The sequence below is a fragment of the Hevea brasiliensis genome, chromosome 16, assembly GCF_030052815.1.
Source record: "Hevea brasiliensis isolate MT/VB/25A 57/8 chromosome 16, ASM3005281v1, whole genome shotgun sequence".
NCBI classification, from domain to species: domain Eukaryota; kingdom Viridiplantae; phylum Streptophyta; class Magnoliopsida; order Malpighiales; family Euphorbiaceae; genus Hevea; species Hevea brasiliensis.
In genome coordinates, this window is record NC_079508.1 from 51,432,015 (window position 1) to 51,452,129 (window position 20,115).

General features: G+C 35.3%; 2 protein-coding genes across 6 annotated transcripts; both read right to left on the minus strand.

Annotated features, from left to right (window-relative positions):
* Positions 1–6,476: 6,476 nt before the first annotated feature.
* On the minus strand, positions 6,477–16,997 carry LOC110638911 (uncharacterized). Of its 4 annotated transcripts, XR_009144952.1 has the most exons (4): positions 16,546–16,997; positions 16,371–16,460; positions 13,632–14,119; positions 6,856–7,476 (listed from the first exon to the last, which is right to left on the minus strand). XR_009144952.1 is itself a non-coding variant. In XM_021789646.2 (3 exons), the coding sequence occupies exons 1-3, from the start codon at positions 16,792–16,794 to the stop codon at positions 6,622–6,624; spliced, it is 414 nt and encodes a 137-aa protein (XP_021645338.1). In that variant the 5' UTR covers positions 16,795–16,925; the 3' UTR covers positions 6,477–6,621. The 4 variants fall into 4 exon arrangements, 3 of the variants coding, with proteins under 3 accessions (XP_021645338.1, XP_021645339.1, XP_021645337.1); XM_021789646.2 differs by lacking the exons at positions 6,856–7,476; positions 13,632–14,119 and adding an exon at positions 6,477–6,696 and having other exon boundaries at positions 16,546–16,925; XM_021789647.2 differs by lacking the exon at positions 13,632–14,119 and having other exon boundaries at positions 16,546–16,965.
* A 149-nt stretch (positions 16,998–17,146) lies between these two features.
* Positions 17,147–19,898, minus strand: LOC110638910 (transmembrane emp24 domain-containing protein p24delta5). 2 transcript variants are annotated; one of them, XM_021789642.2, is made up of 4 exons: positions 19,423–19,898; positions 17,828–18,040; positions 17,609–17,685; positions 17,147–17,529 (listed from the first exon to the last, which is right to left on the minus strand). In XM_021789642.2, exons 1-4 carry the CDS (start codon positions 19,654–19,656, stop codon positions 17,385–17,387), a joined length of 669 nt encoding a protein of 222 aa, XP_021645334.2. In that variant the 5' UTR covers positions 19,657–19,898; the 3' UTR covers positions 17,147–17,384. The 2 variants fall into 2 exon arrangements, with proteins under 2 accessions (XP_021645334.2, XP_021645335.2); XM_021789643.2 differs by having other exon boundaries at positions 17,372–17,521; positions 19,423–19,837.
* Between the last annotated feature and the right edge of the window lie 217 nt (positions 19,899–20,115).

The window sequence follows — 20,115 nt, forward strand, 5'->3', positions numbered from 1 at the left end:
TCATTTTCACAACTATTATCACACTCCATTTAGCTTTTTTTAACCATAGTTAGGGAAATCTTTGCAATAATTAAATAAGTCAAATTAAGCGATTATTAAAGTCATGTTAGAACAATGAGTTTTAACTCACTGGTATTTGAGTCATCATCTCCTGTAAGAACTTGTGTTTAAATCTCAATTAGAACTAACTCAACTCAACTCAACTAAGCCTTTATCCCAAAAATTTGGGGTCGGCTATATGGATTCGCTTTTTCCACTCTGAACGATTTTGGGTTAAATCCTCAGAAATGTGTAATGCTTCTAAGTCATGCTGTACTACTCTCCTCCAAGTCAATTTAGGTCTACCCCTTTTTTTCTTTCTATCCTCTAGCCTAATGTGCTCTACTTGTCTAACTGGAGCCTCCGTATGTCTACGCTTCACATGACCAAACCACCTCAATCTCCATTCTCTCAACTTATCTTCAATTGGCACCACTCCTACCTTTTCTCTAATACTTTCATTACGGACTTTATCTAGTCTAGTATGGCCACTCATCCACCTTAACATTCTCATCTCTGCAACTCTTATCTTAGATGCATACGACTCTTTCAGTGCCCAACACTCACTACCATATAGCATAGCCGGTCGTATGGTCAGATGGTAAAATTTTCCTTTTAATTTATTGGGAATCTTACGATCACATAAAACTCCCGTGGCACGTCTCCACTTCAACCATCCGGCTTTAATCCTATGACTAACATCCTCCTCACATCCCCCATCTACTTGAAGGACTGAGCCTAGATATTTAAAGTGATTACTTTGGGACAGTGCCACTCCATTCAAACTAACTCCTTCCCTATCACCAGTTTGGCCTTCACTGAACTTGCAATGCATGTATTCTGTCTTCGTTCTACTTAACTTAAAACCCTTTGACTCTAGAGTACTTCTCCAAAGTTCTAACTTCCTATTGACTCCTTCTCGTGTCTCATCTATCAGAACAATATCATCCGCAAACATCATGCACCAAGGAATACTCTCTTGTATATGTTTCAGTTCATCTAAAACTAATGTAAAAGGTAAGGGCTTATGGTGATCCTTGGTGTAATCCAATTGAGATCGGAAAATCTCTTGTGTCCCCTTCCACTGCACAATAGTAGTTGCTCCTTCATACATATCTTTCAATACTTGTATGTACCTAATAGATACCCTCTTTTGTTCTAACGCATTCCATAAGACCTCTCTTGGAACACTATCATAAGCCTTCTCCAAATCAATAAAAACCATGTGTAGATCTTTCTTCCCATCTCTATATTTCTCCATCAAGCTTCTAATGAGAAAGATCGCTTCCATAGTTGAACGACCAGGCATGAAACCAAATTGATTGAGAGAGATAGAAGTATCATGACGTAGTCGATGCTCCACAACTCTCTCCCACAACTTCATAGTATGGCTCATGAGTTTAATTTTTCTATAGTTTGAGCAACTCTGTATGTCTCTCTTATTTTTAAAAATAGGTACTAAAATACTCTTTCTCCATTCATCAGGCATTTTCTTTGAGTTTAGAATCTTATTAAATAATTTAGTTAACCATGCCACTCCCATATCTCTCAAATACTTCCACACTTCAATTGGTATTTCATCGGGTCCACAGGCTTTACCTACTTTCATTCTCTTAAGTGCTTCCTTTACTTCTAAAGATCTAATCCTTCTAGTATAATTTACATTCTTTTCTATTATTCTATAATCTATATTCACGCTATTTCCATTTTGACTATTATTAAAGAGATCATTAAAATAATTTCTCCATCTTTCTTTAATGTCCTCATCTTTCACCAACACTTTTCCTTCTTTATCCTTAATGCACCTAACTTGATTGAGATCTTGACATTTCCTTTCTCTACTCCTTGCTAATCTATAAATATCTTTCTCCCCTTCTTTAGTTCCAAGTTTCTCATATAACTTTTCAAAGGCCTGTGTTCTTGCTTGGCTAACTGCCTTTTTTGCCTCTTTCTTTGCTATCTTGTACTGTTCATATGCCTCATTATTATCACATTTAGGTAATTTCTTATACCATTCCCTTTTTCTCTTCACTGCCTTTTGTACTTCCTCATTCCACCACCATCTCTCTTTTGAGGGTGGTCCATGTCCATTAGATTCCCCAAGTACTTTTCTAGCTACTTATATAATCATTGATGCCATCTGTATCCACATATCATTGGCCTCCATATCTAGCTTCCATACTTCGGACTCAAGAAGCTCATTTTTGAACTTCACTTGCTTTACTCCTTTGAACTCCCACCACTTTGTTCGAGCTACACTATTTCTTCTGACCTTACTTGAAATGTTCCTAAACTTGACATCCAAGACCACCAACCTATGTTGACTTGTTAAAGCCTCTCCTGGAATGACCTTGCAATCCTTGCATAGAGCTCTATTTGTCTTCCTGGTTAAGAGGAAGTCGATTTGGCTTCTATGTTGCCCACTTTTGAAAGTCACTAAATGTGACTCTCTTTTTATAAAGTAGGTATTTGCTAGTATTAGGTCGTATGCCATAGCAAAATCCAGGATGCTTTTTCCCCCCTCATTTCGACTGCCAAAACCAAAACCTCCATGAACATTCTGATAACCTTGCCTATCACTTCCTACATGTCCATTCAAATCTCCACCAATGAACTCAATTAGAACTAAATGAAAAAAAAAAATCATTGTTTAGCGCATAGGCTTTCAAATATATACAGCAAAAGTAGCAAAGTAATTATGTTAATTAACTCAATAATCCCAGCACTAGAATGACTAATATGCATTATAAAGTTTATATTATGCTAATGATCAAGCAATTAAAGGTCTTTTTAAAGATATCTTTTGATGCAGCACTAATATTAATTAAACTAATCTGCATTAAAGTTTTGTTGATTGAACGAATGATTAAATATTGACAGATAATTGGAGCATACACAGCAGAAACATGCAATCTTTTCATAGGTGCACTAGTTATATCAAGGACCAAAACACGTACCCAAAAGATATCAAAGAACGGAACAATGGCAGTCTAAAGTGCAACAGTCAACAGTCTTTCTTTTTATTTGTCTAATATATATATATATATATGGAATCTTGGTGGATCATACCAAAGAGAATACAATTGTAAATCAAGGAGTATGTCTGCTTTCTCTTGCAAATTAAATGAAAATGAAAGCACTAACTCATTTGTCAATTTCCGTAAAGGATGGATGTGTGTATGCTCATCAATCTAAGCAAAGATGATAATAATTGAAAGATAATATTGCTTGTATCACCATCCACGGAGAATTCGAAGGAGCTTTAAGCTAATAGAAAACTATACAAGTAGCTTTTGGCAAGTGCTTTTGACATATAAATCTGCCAAATTTGTGGTCAGAACTCATAAAAAGTGTAGCAGCATACAAAAGTCAGTCTGATAATGGAATTCTCAAATGGCAAGCAATCTGTTATTCAGTAAGTTATAAAGGTTCATGTTTCTGGCTAGACAACTGATACGTAAATAGATGAAGTTCCTAGAAAGTACAACTCTTTGTAGATTGGGATAAGTGAAAGTACTAACCAATTGTAAGGTGTTTGTTGCTTGCTTAATTGGGATCTCTATCGTTTCTGGGAAATTACACCATGTTTGGTTAACTTGCCTCGTGGGGTAAGCAAGTTACTTCTCTTGAATTGAAGGAAGTTGCTTCTTTTATTTCTTGAAAAGTTGAGTCAAAATGGCAACAGAACAAGTTAAATTCATTAACTTCTTGGGAAGTTGAAGTTTCTTAGTGAACTTACCCCAATCAAACAAAGCCTTATTTATCTGCCTTGTCCAATTCTATTTGTAAAAGATGATTTTGCTTAATCAAATATGACATAACAAACCCTGATAGCTCTCAATCTTCAAAAGCTGATTTTCCAATTGTAAAGCCATTAGTCAGTTCAAGTCTAGTGAACTTTGGTAAAGCAATAGGATTGGAGAAGAAAGGAAATGAAAGGGAAGAAAGGAGCCCTTTTTTTTCCCGCTTTTTCCTATTGTTTTCCTTATCTTTTTAGTCAAATTTGAACCTTAGACCTCTATCCTTGCTTTTATTACCATGTAAAGAAAATGCATTTGTGTTGTTTTTATATCAAAAGCTAAAGGATGGCAAAACCATTGCTTTCTTCACTTTGTATGATATTTTTACGTTAGGGAAAGGAAAAACAAAAGAAAAATTAATGATACCAAGCCCAAATAATTCTCATCTTTAATGACCGAGCTAAGGGCTGTGATGCTTAGGCCCTTGTCTAAAAATAAATCCTGGTTCCCTCATTGCTTACCTTCAATGCTACAAAAATAAGTGGGTGAATGTTTGGCGAGAAAGAAAAGGACAAATACAAATATCTGGGAAAAGATAGACAGCATATTAACATGGCCCCGCATGACTATCAGCAATTTATAGTGGCAATACCATCTAACAATCGATCATATGATGTTTCCTTTAACTATTCTGGTCAATCAAACTATTCCCACAATTGAAGAACTCTAACAAAACAGGGTCAGGACGGCAACTTTACACCTCTGCTGATATCTCATTCTCCAGTGGAAAAAGTCATTTTACAATGATATGGTGGAACCTAATCACAGCCGACCATAAGAGTGATTTTTAAAATTATGAAATCTTAAATTCGGGTCTCAATAAAAAAAAAAAATATAATTGTATTAATTTTTATTACTTCATTTAATTATAAAATAAAATTTTAATATAATAAAATGATAATTACATATATAATTAATTATACTTTAATTTAAAAAAATGGCTTATTGAGTATAAAAATGTATGTAATGGTTACTTATTTTAATTTATTTATTTCATTATCATGTTTTTTTTAAGTACAAGATAAAATAGATATGTTATGATTTGATGATCATTGCTATCCGATCATTACTACCACAGTTGCTGCCACCACTCCAAAGGCTGAAGGTAAGGTGGGCTATAGTGGCCATGACCGACCCCACACCCCCCCCCCCCAAAGGTTTTCAAAATTTTTTAAGAGCTTTTTTATAAAAATAAAAAATAAAAATTAAGTGCTTATGCAAATAAAATCATAAAGAGCTTTTTTATAAAAATAAAAAATAAAAATTAAGTGCTTATGCAAATAAAATCATAAATTAATCATTAAATTTAAATTTTCATTAATCTAATTTTAACTCCGCCTAAAATTAAAATTTGCATGAGAAAATAAAATAATAAATAAATATAATGAATCATTTTGTAATAAGTTTTATAGTAATAATAATTTATAAAAATTAAATTGAAAAAGTGAGATTAAAATATTAAAAATTATTTTATCTCGAATTCAATATTTTAACTTATACAAATGGGAAATGTATGATATTCTTGGACTTTATCTTTTTTACTTAATAAATTTATATATTTATTATTAATTTCTTAATTTTATTTATTTTAATATGTAAAAATTTTATAAAAAAACTGATAATGTATTATAATCAATATTTTTAATAAATTAACAATTTAAGCTTAAAATATTTTTGATTGTCAATTAAATATTTAAGAAATTGTAATCACTTTAAGATTTTGAATTTAGATTATTTTCAATTTTATGATTAATATGCATTTAAAATATTTTATTTTACGAATAAAAATAAAATTTTGATTTACAGATCAACAAAGAAAATTAGGAAATTAAAATCATTTTTCATTTCAGTGAAAAATTATTTAGTTTAATTAAGTAACTAATAAACTAAAATTAATAAATTCATCCTATTTTTATTTGATTTCAAAATTTACTATTATTTATAAACATAAATAAATCTTAATTTGCCCATCTAAAGTTGAACGCCTAATTCCGCCATTACACCACTCAATGATTACCACCACCACTTGACGTCAATACCTCCACCTAGCCATGGTCACCACCGTATCACAATTACAAATTACATGTTCTGCTAATATTTTCTCATTATTATCATTATAAATAAATTAAAAATTAAAATAAAAATTATCTTTATATTATCTTACATTTTATTTTTACAACAAACATAAAATAGGATGACTTAATTATATTATATTATTTATTTTATTATATAATTAATTATATTATATTAATTACGTACTACTAAACATACCCTTATTGTTTACTTGAAGATTTTCCTTGCAAGGGCCTACAATGCACTAGCATGAAGAAACAGGAGTTTCGAGTGGCATCAATCCAACAAAAAGTTACGCTTCTACTTTTACTGATACACTAGTCAGAATAGCAAAATCATAGACATATTTCAACCTGCAGCCTTTAGTGGCATGTCCTAGACAGTGAAAATTAGAGAGAAAAGCAAGGAGAGAGAGAGAGAGAGAGAGAGAGAGAGAGAGAGAGAGGTGTTTGTCCAGGAGGAGAAAGAGGAGTATTTGTTGATAATAATTCTAAGCTAGACTTTTGTAGTATAGGAACAAAATGTAATGTTGTGGAATGACATGGCAGAACAAAGTAAAATCAGTTTCTGTATCATTCTTAAACATCTTCATTCCCAGAATTCACTTGGACATAAACCGTAAAAGTTATATATATTCATCCTTTTCAGTGGAGCTTTCAACTACAAGGTTCACAAATTTGTGCTAGAATTTTAGTTGCATAGACCCTTATTATGCCAAAGCAGCAGCCATCTTCTTTTGGATAAGCTCCACTCCAAGTCGAGGAGATATTCTAGGAAGTGTTTCCTGAAAAAGAATGTTACGATATCACTACAGAAAATGAGTACAAATGCACATCCAACCACACAGTTGTTCAGGAAAGTGTTACAGAGGACACTCCTACTGATTAATCACACATATAGGTGACAGTGGATTTATCTCCTACTAATCACAATAAACTTACCAATATTATTAGTGATGAGGATCATCATGGAGCACCACCACCCTTCAAATGGGCAATTGCTAGGACAAAAGCCAAACAACTTCAAAACATGCTCATGGACCATAAAAGAGCTTTCGGCTTCAGAGAGGAGGTGCATAAGCAAGGCCTAACTTATTTGCTCCAAGAATCTAAATGAATCACCATGTGCCAAGTTGGAGCCATCACTGCCACATCACCAGCCACATTGGACATTCCTCATGCCACCATGGAGCATATGTGGCAGCCACCTTGAAGTCCTCATGGCTTACGCCACATGGAGGGCCACAATTGGACCATTTAAATTTGGAAGAGCTTCCGTTATGCCAAGTGTCTTCATGCCATTAGGCCATGGTGCAAAGGAGGTCACCTTTTGACATTGTGGGCCCCATTTTCTGCCACAAAGAAGAACAAGCTACTGCCACCTTCTGTCTTTGTAATTAATGTTGTTGCCATCTTTTGTCTTTGTAATTAATGCACTTACTATTCTTGTTTAGAGTTGCCAATATGGCATAATTATGTGCAGACCTTGTCTTGACATTTTAAGCTTATGTTTTCGCCCTAGGTATAAAAGGAAGAAAACATCATCTTCTTTCTTCAATCCATTTCTGCCGAACATGAGAGCTTCCATTAGAGAGAGTATTTGAGCTTGTTCTTGCTAGTTTCTAAGAGAACTAGAACTTAGGCAACTTGATCACTTGCCTATTTTACTTGATGATCAATGTAATCTCTCACAGGTTGGGTTATTGTGTTGACACTTGATCTTTTCTTTGAATATATATTATGGTGCTTCTTTTTTCCATAGAGATTGCATCTCATTTTGTTCAAAGAAATGCTTGATTGATGTTGTGATCCTTGGCTGCCATTAGAGGTTTGCATTCATGGGTGTGTCTGCATGAGTGCCCATCATATTGGTATCAGAGCTTTAGGGCATCAAATCAAGTAAGCATCCTTCATTTTTATCTTCCTTAAGTTGATTTTTCTGTTTGGTTTAAGCTTCTAAGGCATGCGGCCAAAGAAGACATTTCTAGGCTTTTGTTTTTTCTTCATCTACCGTGCTTGTTCTTGCGAGCGAAACCTATCTTAGCATCCTTAGAGTATTTGATTTTCATTTCTGTCTTTAAATACTTGCTGCCTGAAATCTTCACCTATGGTTTTAGAGAAATTTATTTAAATTTGTCTTTGATTTCAATTTTGTCTTAGGGTTTAATCAATATTCCAGCTTATACTATCTTGTGCCAGCTAATTTCTTTGATTCTTGCATAATATCAAGCATATTGAGACTATTGCACTAAGTTGTGATTTAAGAGTAGTTGAAGTTTGATGATCTAAAATTGAGTATTAGCATGTTTGATAGCTTATGGGAATTGAAATTTGATGATTAGCTTGCTCTCCATTTGCTGAGAATTGTGATATACTTGAATTTGCAAATTGGTATAATTGTTGAATTTGGAGGAAATTATTGAAACGTGGGGTTCGAGTTTGAATTTGGTTTTGAAATTTTACCAGCATCATTTGGGTATAATTAGTGTGCTTCATACCAAATTTGGAGCGAAAATACCGCTGTTTGCCTATTGAACCAATTTTTGGGTAGAAAACCAAACTATTTTTAGTTCACCCATCAAACCAACTCAGAACTTGATCAAATTTTATCAGAATTCTACTTTCATATTAGGGATAATATCTGGAAAATTTCAACTTAAAATTCCTTCATTTGCATGGTGAACCAAAGCTGGCCTCAATTTGTGCTATATGGGTGCTTCTAGCGCAATTGTTGGTATTTTGGCTGTGAAAAATTGGTTTTGTTGCTTGATATTATCTTCTTATGTTGTCATAATCTCAGTTTTAAAATTTCATTCCATTTGCATTTCATTTGCCTCTACTTTGGTGTTTTCATTTTCTTGCTTCTAGAGTCACATTTTTATTTATTGCTACTTTCATATCTTCCTTGTCGTTCTTGATCATTTTGTTTAAAATTTGTAAGTGTTTGAATTGCCATTGGTATCTTAGTTCCAAGGGAACCAAACAAGAAGAAGTGAGTGGTAAAAGGCTTCAGGGTGTGAGTGCATTAGAGGGTAAAAGCCATCTATTTGTGTGAAAGACCTTGAGAGGGTTAGCCATTTCTTACTAACTTGTTTTCTTGTAGCTCAAAATCATGTCAAATGAAACTAGTAGTAGCGGGGAGAGAGTCCCATTTGATGAAGCTAGGTATAGGGATGCTATGGCTGCATAATTTGAGAGGTTGACCTTAGGTATGAATACATTGAGGGATGATATAAATAGGATTTTGGAGGAGATGAGAAGGGATAGGGAAGAGAGAGCAAGGGATAGAAATGATGCTAGGGATAGAAGGCAAGAAGAGAGAAATGTAGGAGGACCAACAGTAGAGAACCTTGGGGGTAAAGTGTATGATGACGAGGAGTTTGAGGAAGAGATATAAGATGAATTTGAATATGGAAACTATAACTATGGTGGTAGGGGTTATAGACCACCTAGGGTAAGGGAAACTAGAGGTATAAGAGGAGGTAGGATGCCAAGATTTGGGGAGTATAGATATGGTGATTATGGATATGGAGACCAAGAAGAGAGGATAGACACTAATGTGGGTAGCATTAAGATGAAAATTTCTCCCTTTCATGGGAAGGAGAATATGGATGCCTACATGGAGTGGAAAAGGCAAGTTGAGCTAATTTTTTAGTGTCATAACTATAGTGGGGAAAAGAAGGTGAAGCTTGAAGCCATAGAGTTTAAGGAGTATGCTATAGTATGGTGGGACCAGTTGATAGTTAGGAGAAGGAATTTAGGTCTTAGACCCATTGCTTCTTGGGAGGCTATGGGAGAAGCAATAAGAGAGAGATTTGTTCCACAACACTACTTTAGGGAACTCCATCAAAGGTTGCAAAGGATGACACAAGGTGGGAAGAGTGTAGAGGAGTACTATAAGGCAATGCAGATAGTCTTAGCTAGGGCACAATTAGATGAGCCTCCAGAGGCTACTATGGCACGTTTCCTAGCTAGTCTTAACATGGAGATTGCACATGTTGTTGAGTTACACTCTGACATTAGTTTGACTGAATTGGTGCACATAACCATTAAAGTAGAAAAACAATTGAAGATGAAGAGAGCTTTGAAGTATGGCAGTGGTGTCCATTCGGCTCCAGAGGCCCTTTGGAAACCAAATGTAGATAAGACTCCTAAGGGTGAAAAAGAATTTCCTAAGTTTAGGAAAGAATAGTGGAAGGGGAAAGATAAGATAGAAAGTAAAGATAAGGAGAAAGGGGCTACTCCTACTACTAGGACTATAGATGTGAAATGTTATAAGTGTTTGGAATATGGGCATTATGCTTCCAAATGTTCTAACAAGAGAGTCATGGTGATTAGGGAAGATAGGGAGGTAGAGAGTGAGGAAGAAAAGGAGGCCGAGCCTTTGATGCTAGTTGAGGGAAATGAAAATGAAGAGAATGTGCATATTGAGGAGCCATCCGATGGGTATGACTTTGCATTAGTTACCATGAGGACCTTGAGTGCTCAACCTATTGTGGATAGTGATGAGTTACAAAGGAAAAACATATTTCATACTAAGTGTGTGGTGAAGGAGAAATCGTGTAGCATGATTATAGATGGGGATAGTTGTTGCAATGTAGTTAGGTCCTTACTTGTGGAGAAATTAGGATTGCCTACCCTTAAGCATTCTAAACCTTATAGGTTGTAATGGCTAAATGATTGCAACAAAGTGAAGGTAACTAAGCAAGTAGTGGTACCTTTCACTATAGGGAGTTACCATAATGAGGTCTTATGTGATGTAGTACCCATGATAGCTACACATATCTTGCTAGGCAGGCCATGACAATATGATAGGTACATGATTCATGATGGGAGGAAGAATTACTACACTTTGAAGAAAGATGGCCGCACACATACCTTAGTGCCTTTGTCACCATCACAAGCACATGAGGACCAAATGAGAATATTAAGAGCTGTTGAAGAGAGAAAAGAGAGTTGGATAGAAAAAATTAAGAGAGGCCGGCCACAAAAGTGAAGAGAGTAAAGAAAAGAGTGATGAGAAAGAGAGAAAGAAAGAAGTGAAAGAAAAGAAAGTGAGTGTGATGGACAAAGGAGAGGGCTCAGGGCAAAAGGAGAGGAGAGAAAAAGATGAGCTTGTATGTTGAGGAAAGAGAGTTGAGAGGAGCTTTGAATAGTGAGATGCCATTGTGCATTCTCATGTATAAGGAGAACTATTTAAATATTTCTGATCTTAACCCCAATCTTCCTTCTTCTATTGTGTCTCTTTTGCAAGATTACTAGGATGTGTTTCCAGATGAGGTACCTTCGGGTTTACCACCTATTAGGGGTAGTGAACACCAGATAGATTTCATTCCTGGTGCTCAAATTCCTAATAGACCAGCCTATAGGAGTAATCCAACTGAAACTAAGGAGCTTTAAAGACAAGTAGATGTGCTTTTGGCTAAGGGACATGTTCGTGAGATGATTTGTTGAATGAGTTACATGGTTCTTGCATTTTTAGTAAGATTGATTTGAAGAGAAATTACCATCAAATTAGAATGAGAGTTGGTGATAAATGGAAAACCACCTTCAAAACAAAACATGATTATATAAGTGGCTAGTGATACCTTTTGGTCTTACTAATGCCCCTAGTACTTTCATGAGGCTTATGAACCATGTTTTGAGAGCTTTTATTGAAAAGTTTGTTGTTGTTTACTTTGATAATATTCTTGTCTATAGTAAAAACATTGATGAGCATTTGTATCATTTGAAACTTGTGTTTGATGTGTTGAGAAAAAAAAAATTGTATGCAAATGTGAAAATGTGTCCTTTTTGCTTAGAAAGAATTGTGTTTTTGGGCTTTGTTGTTAGTAGCAAAGGTGTTGAAGTAGATGATGAAAAGTTAAGGCAATTAGAAATTGGCCAACACCTAAAAATGCATCTAAAGTTAGGAGTTTTCATGGATTAGCAAGTTTTATCGAAGATTTGTGCCTAACTTTAGTTCTTTGGCTGCTCCATTAAATGAACTTGTTAAAGAGAATGTGACATTTATTTGGGGTAAAGAACATGAACATGCATTTGCTATACTTAAAGAGAAATTGTGTTCTACACCTTTATTGATTTTGCCTAATTTTGACAAGATATTTAAGATTAAATGTGATGCAGCAAGTGTAGGGATTGGAGTTGTTCTCATGCAAGAGAAACGCCCAATTGCTTACTTTAGTGAAAAGTTGCATGGTACCGCATTGAATTATTCTATATATGACAAAGAGTTGTATGCATTAATTAGGGCATTAGAGACATGGCAACATTATCTACGGCCTAAAGAATTTGTCACACATTCTGATCATGAGTCTTTGAAGTATATCAAAAGCCAACATAAGTTGAGTAGGAGACATGCTAAATGGGTAGAATTTATAGAGTTTTTTCCTTATGTTGTGAAATATAAGCAGGGCAAAGAGAATGTGGTGGCTAGTGCACTCTTCCACAGGTATAATCTTCTTACTACTCTTGATTCTAAATTGTTAGGATTTGAGTATGTTAAAGAATTATATGAGCATAATGATGACTTTGCTACTATATTCCATGCATGTGAGAAATCTGCATTCCAAAAGTTCTTTAAGCATGATGGATATTTGTTTAAAAAAGATAGATTGTGTGTGCCTAGAAGTTCTTTGAGGAAATTTCTTATAAATGAAAGTCATAGTGATGGCCTTATGGGGCATTTTGGTGCTACCAAGACACTAAATATCCTTAAGGAGCATTTCTTTTGGCCCCACATAAGAAAAGATGTTGAGAGACTATGTGCAAGATGTGAGACTTGTCAGAGAGCAAAGTCTAAGGTGATGTTTCATGGGCTATACACACCTTTACCCGTGCCTTAGCATCCCTGGGTTGATTTGTCTATGGACTTCGTCTTGGGTTTGCCTAGGTCACAAAGGGGTCATGATTCTATCTTTGTTGTCGTGGATAGGTTTTCAAAAATGGGTCATTTTATCCCACATCACAAAACTGATGATACTACACATGTTGCTAATCTATTCTTTAGGAAGGTTGTTAGGTTACATGGTATACCTAGAACTATTGTGAGTAATAGGGATGTCAAGTTCTTGAGTCATTTTTAGAAGGTCTTATGGGAAAAATTGGAAACTAAGTTACTTTTCTCTACTACTTGCCATTCCCAAATTAATGGCCAAACAAAAGTAGTGAATACGACCTTAGTCACACTTTTGAGAACCTTAGTCACACTTTTGAGAACCTTAGTCACACTTTTGAAAGCCTTAGTGAAACAAAATTTAAAATATTAGGAGGAATGCATACCATACATAGAATTTGCATATAATAGGATTATGTATTCATCTAGTGGATATTCTCCCTTTGAGCTTTTTTATGGTTTTAATCAACTTACTCCCTTAGATTTGTTACCATTGCCTATTAATCATGTTGCTTCATTGGATGGTGAGAAAAAGTCTGAAATGGTTAAAAGGATGCATGAACAAGCTAGGTTGCATCTAAAAAACAAAAATGAGCAATATGCATCTCATGCTAACAAGGGGCGAAAGCCAATGATTTTTGAACCAGTTGACTTAGTATGGATCCATTTGAGAAAGGAAAGGTTTCCTTACTAAAGGAAATCTAAGTTACATCCTAAAAGTGATGGCCCTTTTCAAGTGCTTGAAAGAATTAACGATAATACTTATAAGATAGAATCGCCTAATGATTATGGTGTTGATAATACTTTTAATGTAACTGATCTTACTCCTTTCCTTGGTGCAGAAACAAATTCGAGGACGAATTATTCTCAAGTGGGAGGGGATGATGAGGATCATCATGGAGCACCACCACCCTTCAAAGGGGCAATCACTAAGACAAGAGCCAAACAACTTCAAAACATGCTCATGGACCATAAAAGGGCTTTCGGCTTAGGAGAGGAGTTGCATAAGGAAGGCCTAGCTTGTTTGCTCCAAGAATCCAAGTGAATTACCACGTGCTAGGTTGGAGCCACCACTGCCACATCACCAGCCACCACTGCCAAGTCACCAGCCATGTCACCAGCCACAGTGGACATTCCTCACGCAGCCATGGAGCACATGTGGCAACCACCTTGAAGTCCCCATAGCTCACGCCACATAGAGTGCCATAATTGGACCATTTGAATTTGGAAGAGCTTCCTTTATGCCAAGTGTCTTTATGCCATTCGGCCATGGTGTAAAGGAGGTCACCTATTGACATTGTGGGCCCCATTTTCTGCCGCAAAGAAGAATAAGCTGTTGTCATTTTTTGTCTTTGTAATTAATGCAATTACTATTCTTGTTTAGGGTTGCCAACATGGCATAATTATGTGTAGAATTTGTCTTGACATTTTAAGCTTATGTTTTAGCCCTAGGTATAAAAGGAAAAAAACATCATCTTCTTCCTTCAGTCCATTTCTGCCGAACATGAGAGCCTCCATTAGAGAGAGTATTTGAGCTTGTTCTTGCTAGTTTGTAAGAAAACTAGAACTTAGGCAGCTTAATCACTTGCCTATTTTACTTGATGATCAATGTAATCTCTCACAGGTTGGATTATTGTGTTGACACTTGATCTTTTCTTTGAATATATATTCTAGTGCTTCTTTTTCCATAGAGATTGTATCTTATTTTGTTCAAAGAAATGCTTGATTGATGTTGTGATCCTTGGCTGCTATTAGAGGTTTGCATTCATGGGTGTGTCTACATGGGTGCCTATCAATTAGCCACTACATGTATGTTCTAATAAGGTTTCCAATAGATTGGGTTTGATTTGATTGCGATAGCCAATAATCAAGTGCAAATACTTGGTTCATGAGAATTCAGCTTTGTCAAATTAAGTTTAAAAGCCTAAAACATACTCATGGAACAGGATAAGAAGTTTGATAGGGAAAAGATTTTTAAAGAGAACCTGTGTGGCTGTGTTTGTCAACTGGTAATTAAATCAGGATCAGAGTCATCAGACATATATGAGTACGTGTGTGCATGTCCCACCGATGGGAAAAGGAAATAGCTTGCTTAAAAAAATGAGAGAACAATTATGGGAGAGAAGATGTAAACTGAAAATAATCTGAAACAGACAGAATAAGCTAAAGTTACTGCTGTTGCAGCAGCTTTATATGTTAGTACTTAGTCAGTAAATCTCTAAATAACATTAACTCCAAATTTCTTTCATAATTCTTATAAACCCATGATGACCTAGGCCAAATCCATCATAGAAAGACAATAAGCCTGCTGCAAAAAATTGCTCTAAAGCAGTAACAACTTAGATAAAAATAAATAAATAAAATTAAAAAAAAAAGTTTTGTTATGTTGGAAATTTTTTAAAGGAGGAGAGTGATGCAGGACTAGGAGAACATAAGAGTCAAGAGAAACAAATTCTCAAGACAGACAAGAAACAAGTTTTAAGGAGAAAATTATTTTCAATTTTATTAATTCTCAATTGTCAATAACATCATAATAATAAGCTCTAATAAAATCCCTAGAAGAAATGCATTTATAGTAAAATAACTCATCCTATTACTACTAGGTTTAGTGATCCCAAAACAACAAATTACTAAACCAATACTAATTAAGAATCCTAAACTAGGAAAATAATAGTAAACCTAATAGAATTCCCAAATAATAGAACTCTAAACTTACTAATTTTACAATTATTATGATTCCTAAGTATCGTAAACTAAGTCTTCTTCCAATATTGCTTCAAAGAGGGTATCATAAATAGAATCTAGTCCCCATATTATCAAGACAAATCTGATAGAAACTAAGAAAAACGCTAATCCTAAATCCCAAAGAACCACCCAGAATGGCCTCTTGAAACTCAAGTAAATGATAAGCCTTTTACATTTGAAATCTGATCTTCAATTCATACTGCATTAGCCCTTGGCTAATATCCTTAAAGCTACAAGGCAAGAATGGCACAGGTGGATTATACCATCAACTCATCTACAAACAAAAACCAATTCCTTTAACACAGGCTCCTTCAAAAGTGTCACTGCAATACCTGGACTATGAAGGGTATCCTCAAATGTTGCAAGCAGAAATTACGTATAACTCAATTTCAACCTATCCATTTTTCTACTGATGCAGCCCTAGTGAACACACAAGCATTCACACTGAGTTAAGCAACAATCAAACCATGTCCATGACGTTTTCACTCTCACACTAGAGATAGAAAACCTTAAAATGCCTAAAAATTTATGTAAATTCATTCACTCTACACGTCAAGTACATTAACGAGTTAAAAAGAGTACACTATTCAATGAAACTATCAAAATGACATTCTCACTCTCATTATAGTGATAGATAAAATGGCCAAAATTTGCTATTGTGAATTCATACTCTGCAAATCAAGTGCATTAAGGAGTTCAAAAGAATGCACTTCTTGTTAAAAACTACATATCTAGGAGTTGATGAAGAAAATAAATGTCAAACCCACCCAAACTCAAGAGTAAAGCTTAAAACAAAAGCTAAGAGAAAGAAATACTAACCTCGGTGCCATCAGAGAGTACTTTAGCCAACACAGGTATCTCATACTGGTAAGCCCTCTCCCATTTAGGATTGCTTGTAATATCCCTTACCTAACAAGTTCAGAATAGCATAAAATCAATACGCACGAGCGAAGCACGAAGAGAGGAGAGGAAGAGAATGGTCAATTGGGCTTACCTGCAAATCGACGTCGTGAAGAGAATAAGGACCTGAAAGCAATAAGGCTGCCTGAAGCTTCTCTTTGAGGCCATCACACAAACAGCATCCAGGCTTCGAGTAGAGAACCAACTTTCTCGTTTTCAATGGTGAAGAAGAAGAAGAAGAGCAAAATGCCAAAGGAGTGAAAATCGATCTGGGTCTTCGTCTTCCTAGTAAAGCAATCGAGGATGGCCTTGCCGCCGTTGCGGCCAGCGATGCAAAGGCCATAATCCTTCAAATCTTCTTCGCTAAAATCTTCCGCTTTTGAGTTTCCAGTTTGAAGCGTTTAGGCTATTAGATATTACAGTGATGATGCCCGTCAAGCAAGTTCCAATTCTGTTCCAATACTTTTGTCATAGAAGACCCAGTACGGCCCAGAGCCCAGGGATTTAATTTTACTCATAACAGCAAGGGTTTACACACACCAGCAAGAATTCAATCAATTTAGAATTAGACGTATCAAAGAATCAATATTTCAGTGTTTGAAAATTGCACAATTTTATAAAATTTATTTGTAATTCCACAGTTTTCATACCAGTTTCTTGGGATGTTTTCAATTAGCATCATTACAAAACAAGAATGAAAATACCTTCCTAGTTCATAACGATCATTTTCTAAAACCAATTTCAGTCAAAGGTATTGTTTTCTGGAATCTCAGTATTTTAACTATCTTTTTTATCATTTTTCCTCTTTTCTGACCACCTAAGATGGCACTGACAATGCCCACCTTAAGTAGGAAGAAAAATCCGGAGGAAGTTATACAACATGGTACAACCATTGAACACAGTTTTCTAACAATGACAAATACAGAATAAGATCTATATAAGCTTCTTCTTTTGGAAGTAGTTCTTCAAATGCCACAGCTGGAAAACTGAAACCACGATGCAGACACCAAGAGACATGATGCTCAACCACGCCACTCTGGCATTAGTTCTTTCACTGACTTCCCTCATCTCTGCTTCCCTGTAAAGCGGTAAGATGAAGAAAGCTGCAACTACAAATTTTCAAGATAGCATACTAGAAAGATTGACTAAGCTATTACCTTTCCCTGAGATAGATTAGATTATTGTGAATCGATTGAACTGTTCCTTCAAGTCTCCTTAGGTCAAGTTCAACGCCCTGCACAAGGTTATATGGCATTTCTGTAAACAGATATAAAGTGGGTAATTCTTGAAAAATTAAATTACATATAAGATTGCTGGTCAAATATAGCATCTAAGGAACAGACTGCTGGCAAGGTGAAGCATTTTAAGGAACTTGCCTCAATTTTTTCTTTCCTTGCTACTGATTCCCAGTCCTTCGCAGCAATTCCAATTCTCCAGTCAAGGCTCAAAGTTGTTGTTCCAGCTTGTTGCTGATGGCTATCCAACCAGAAACATGCCATGTAGTTACCAGCCTCTGATGTTGTAAATGCAAACTGACCATGAGTTACATTTTCATTGTGGTGAAGATTGTTCCCATATGGAGATGTCACCTAAAAGAAGAAGCATGAAGTCCATAAGTTACTAAGGAAACTGTTCCAATTCCCAATGGTGTTGCAACTCATTCTTGTTGCAAAGGCTAACTTTCTTTACAATAGTGAAGAACAAAGAAAGATCCATGTTATGCTGCACCACCAACGGAACACCACCAGCTTTAAAGTCAAATTTGCATCCATGGTAATGGAGCAACATTACCTTTAGGGACAAATTTGTTGTTGGTTTCTATTATTTCTTTTTAGTAGGGAAATTTGTGCCCTTTCCAGTATTTGCACAATACTTATGAATCAATATTTACAAGAATAAAATCTTGCTATAATAGCTGAATGATTTCCACAATCATAAATACGGTGGCCCCAAAATAGTTGCATATTAGTGGTTACAGAAAGGACAATTCTTGCGGTTAGTTAGCAGAATATAAGGCTTATAAACCAGGTTTCACATGTACAAGAAAATCCACAAGTGATGATTACTTTCTCCGCCAAGCAAACTAAAATGAGAGACCATGTGTGCATCCAATCATTAAATGAATGAAAGATTGTCACTTATTCTCCACATCCCTAATTTTAAAGAGAAGAGACCAGATGCATTCCAAAAGGCTATCTTAATAATCCACTATTATCATAGTTATGTCTGTCCTATGGTTTTTGAAAGAACCATGTCATATTAAAACTAGTTATGTAAACTGTCAAGGTACAGCAAAAGCATTCTCATGAAGAGGTTTTGTATTTGGATTATATGCAATAAACCCTTAGAATCCCACTTTAGGTACCAGTAATATACCAGCATGGCCAATTCATGAAAAGCCTGTAGAAGAAGCAACAATGTCTTCCCATTGCTATAAGCATATTATTCTCTTACATTCCCACTAAGGTATACTTTGATTTTTCTACATTTTGAACTCTATAGAGTCTAGATGTTTTTAAAAAAAAATTCTGAAGTGCCAAATCAAGTGCCATTTGCCACAATGCTACCAAGTCTATTAAATAACACTAACAATCATTTGAAAACAAAAAAAGGAAACCATTAACCTGTTTCGTTAAAAAAAATAAATAAAAAATAAAATAAAAAACCCCTCGATTCTCACTAAAAGATTCATTTGAGTTGAATGGTTCTTGAACATGGTATCAGAAAGCTTGAGCTTTCAGATTAAGTGACTAGAGTTAAGGCTTCTAATCACTTAATTTAATCAATTTGATACAGAAGTAGAAACTAAGAAGCACATCATCCAAATGCAAAACAATCAAATCCATCCCTTGCAATGACAATTACAATTAAACCCTTGAACTCTTAAACTTAAATCTCAGCATAATTATAAAAATTACCCAGTTAATCACTATAACTTACAAAAAAACCCAAATGGATATTTCACACATACCCGAGCAGAGACATTTGGGGTGTGTTCTGGCCGATCCTCGTTAATAACATAATAATCAGCGAGAACGACAACGTTGTTCTGGATCTCCTCCGAAACACACTTGGTTCCCGAACTAGGAATCGATAACCATAGAGCTTCTGCTACAGGTACTAGATTAAGATTACTAAAGGTTGAACATAACAGGATTAGAGACAACACCGCCGTTCGAACGCGCAATTTAGAGTTTTCCGCCATAAAAGAACAAAGAAATCAGACACAGACGGTTCGAACAAGTTAGATCTCGAGCTGGTTCTTTTTGGCTCTGCTCTTGTGCGTATAGTTGAGGGAATTAGGATTCGGAGTTGTTTTTCACGGTCTGCAAATCTACTAGCAGTTTAGCGCGTGCGATTTGGACTCGATTAGGCGGGTGTAATGCAGTGATTGCACAAACAGTTGCTTCATGTAGGTTGGAATGACAATTAAAAATGATTATGTTTAAATGTTGATATAAAATAATTATTTTATTATATAATTTTTGGTGTAATGACGCAGTTTTGACAATTTGTCCAATTGAGACAGTATAGATGATAACACGGTCGTCTCCCACTCTCGGGTTATGCGCGTGAGCCTTTCATTGCTTCTCCAATTAATTTTTGTTTTTTTTTTTGGTCCGAGCAATTAATATATGTTGAACCATTTGTAGATCACGTGACA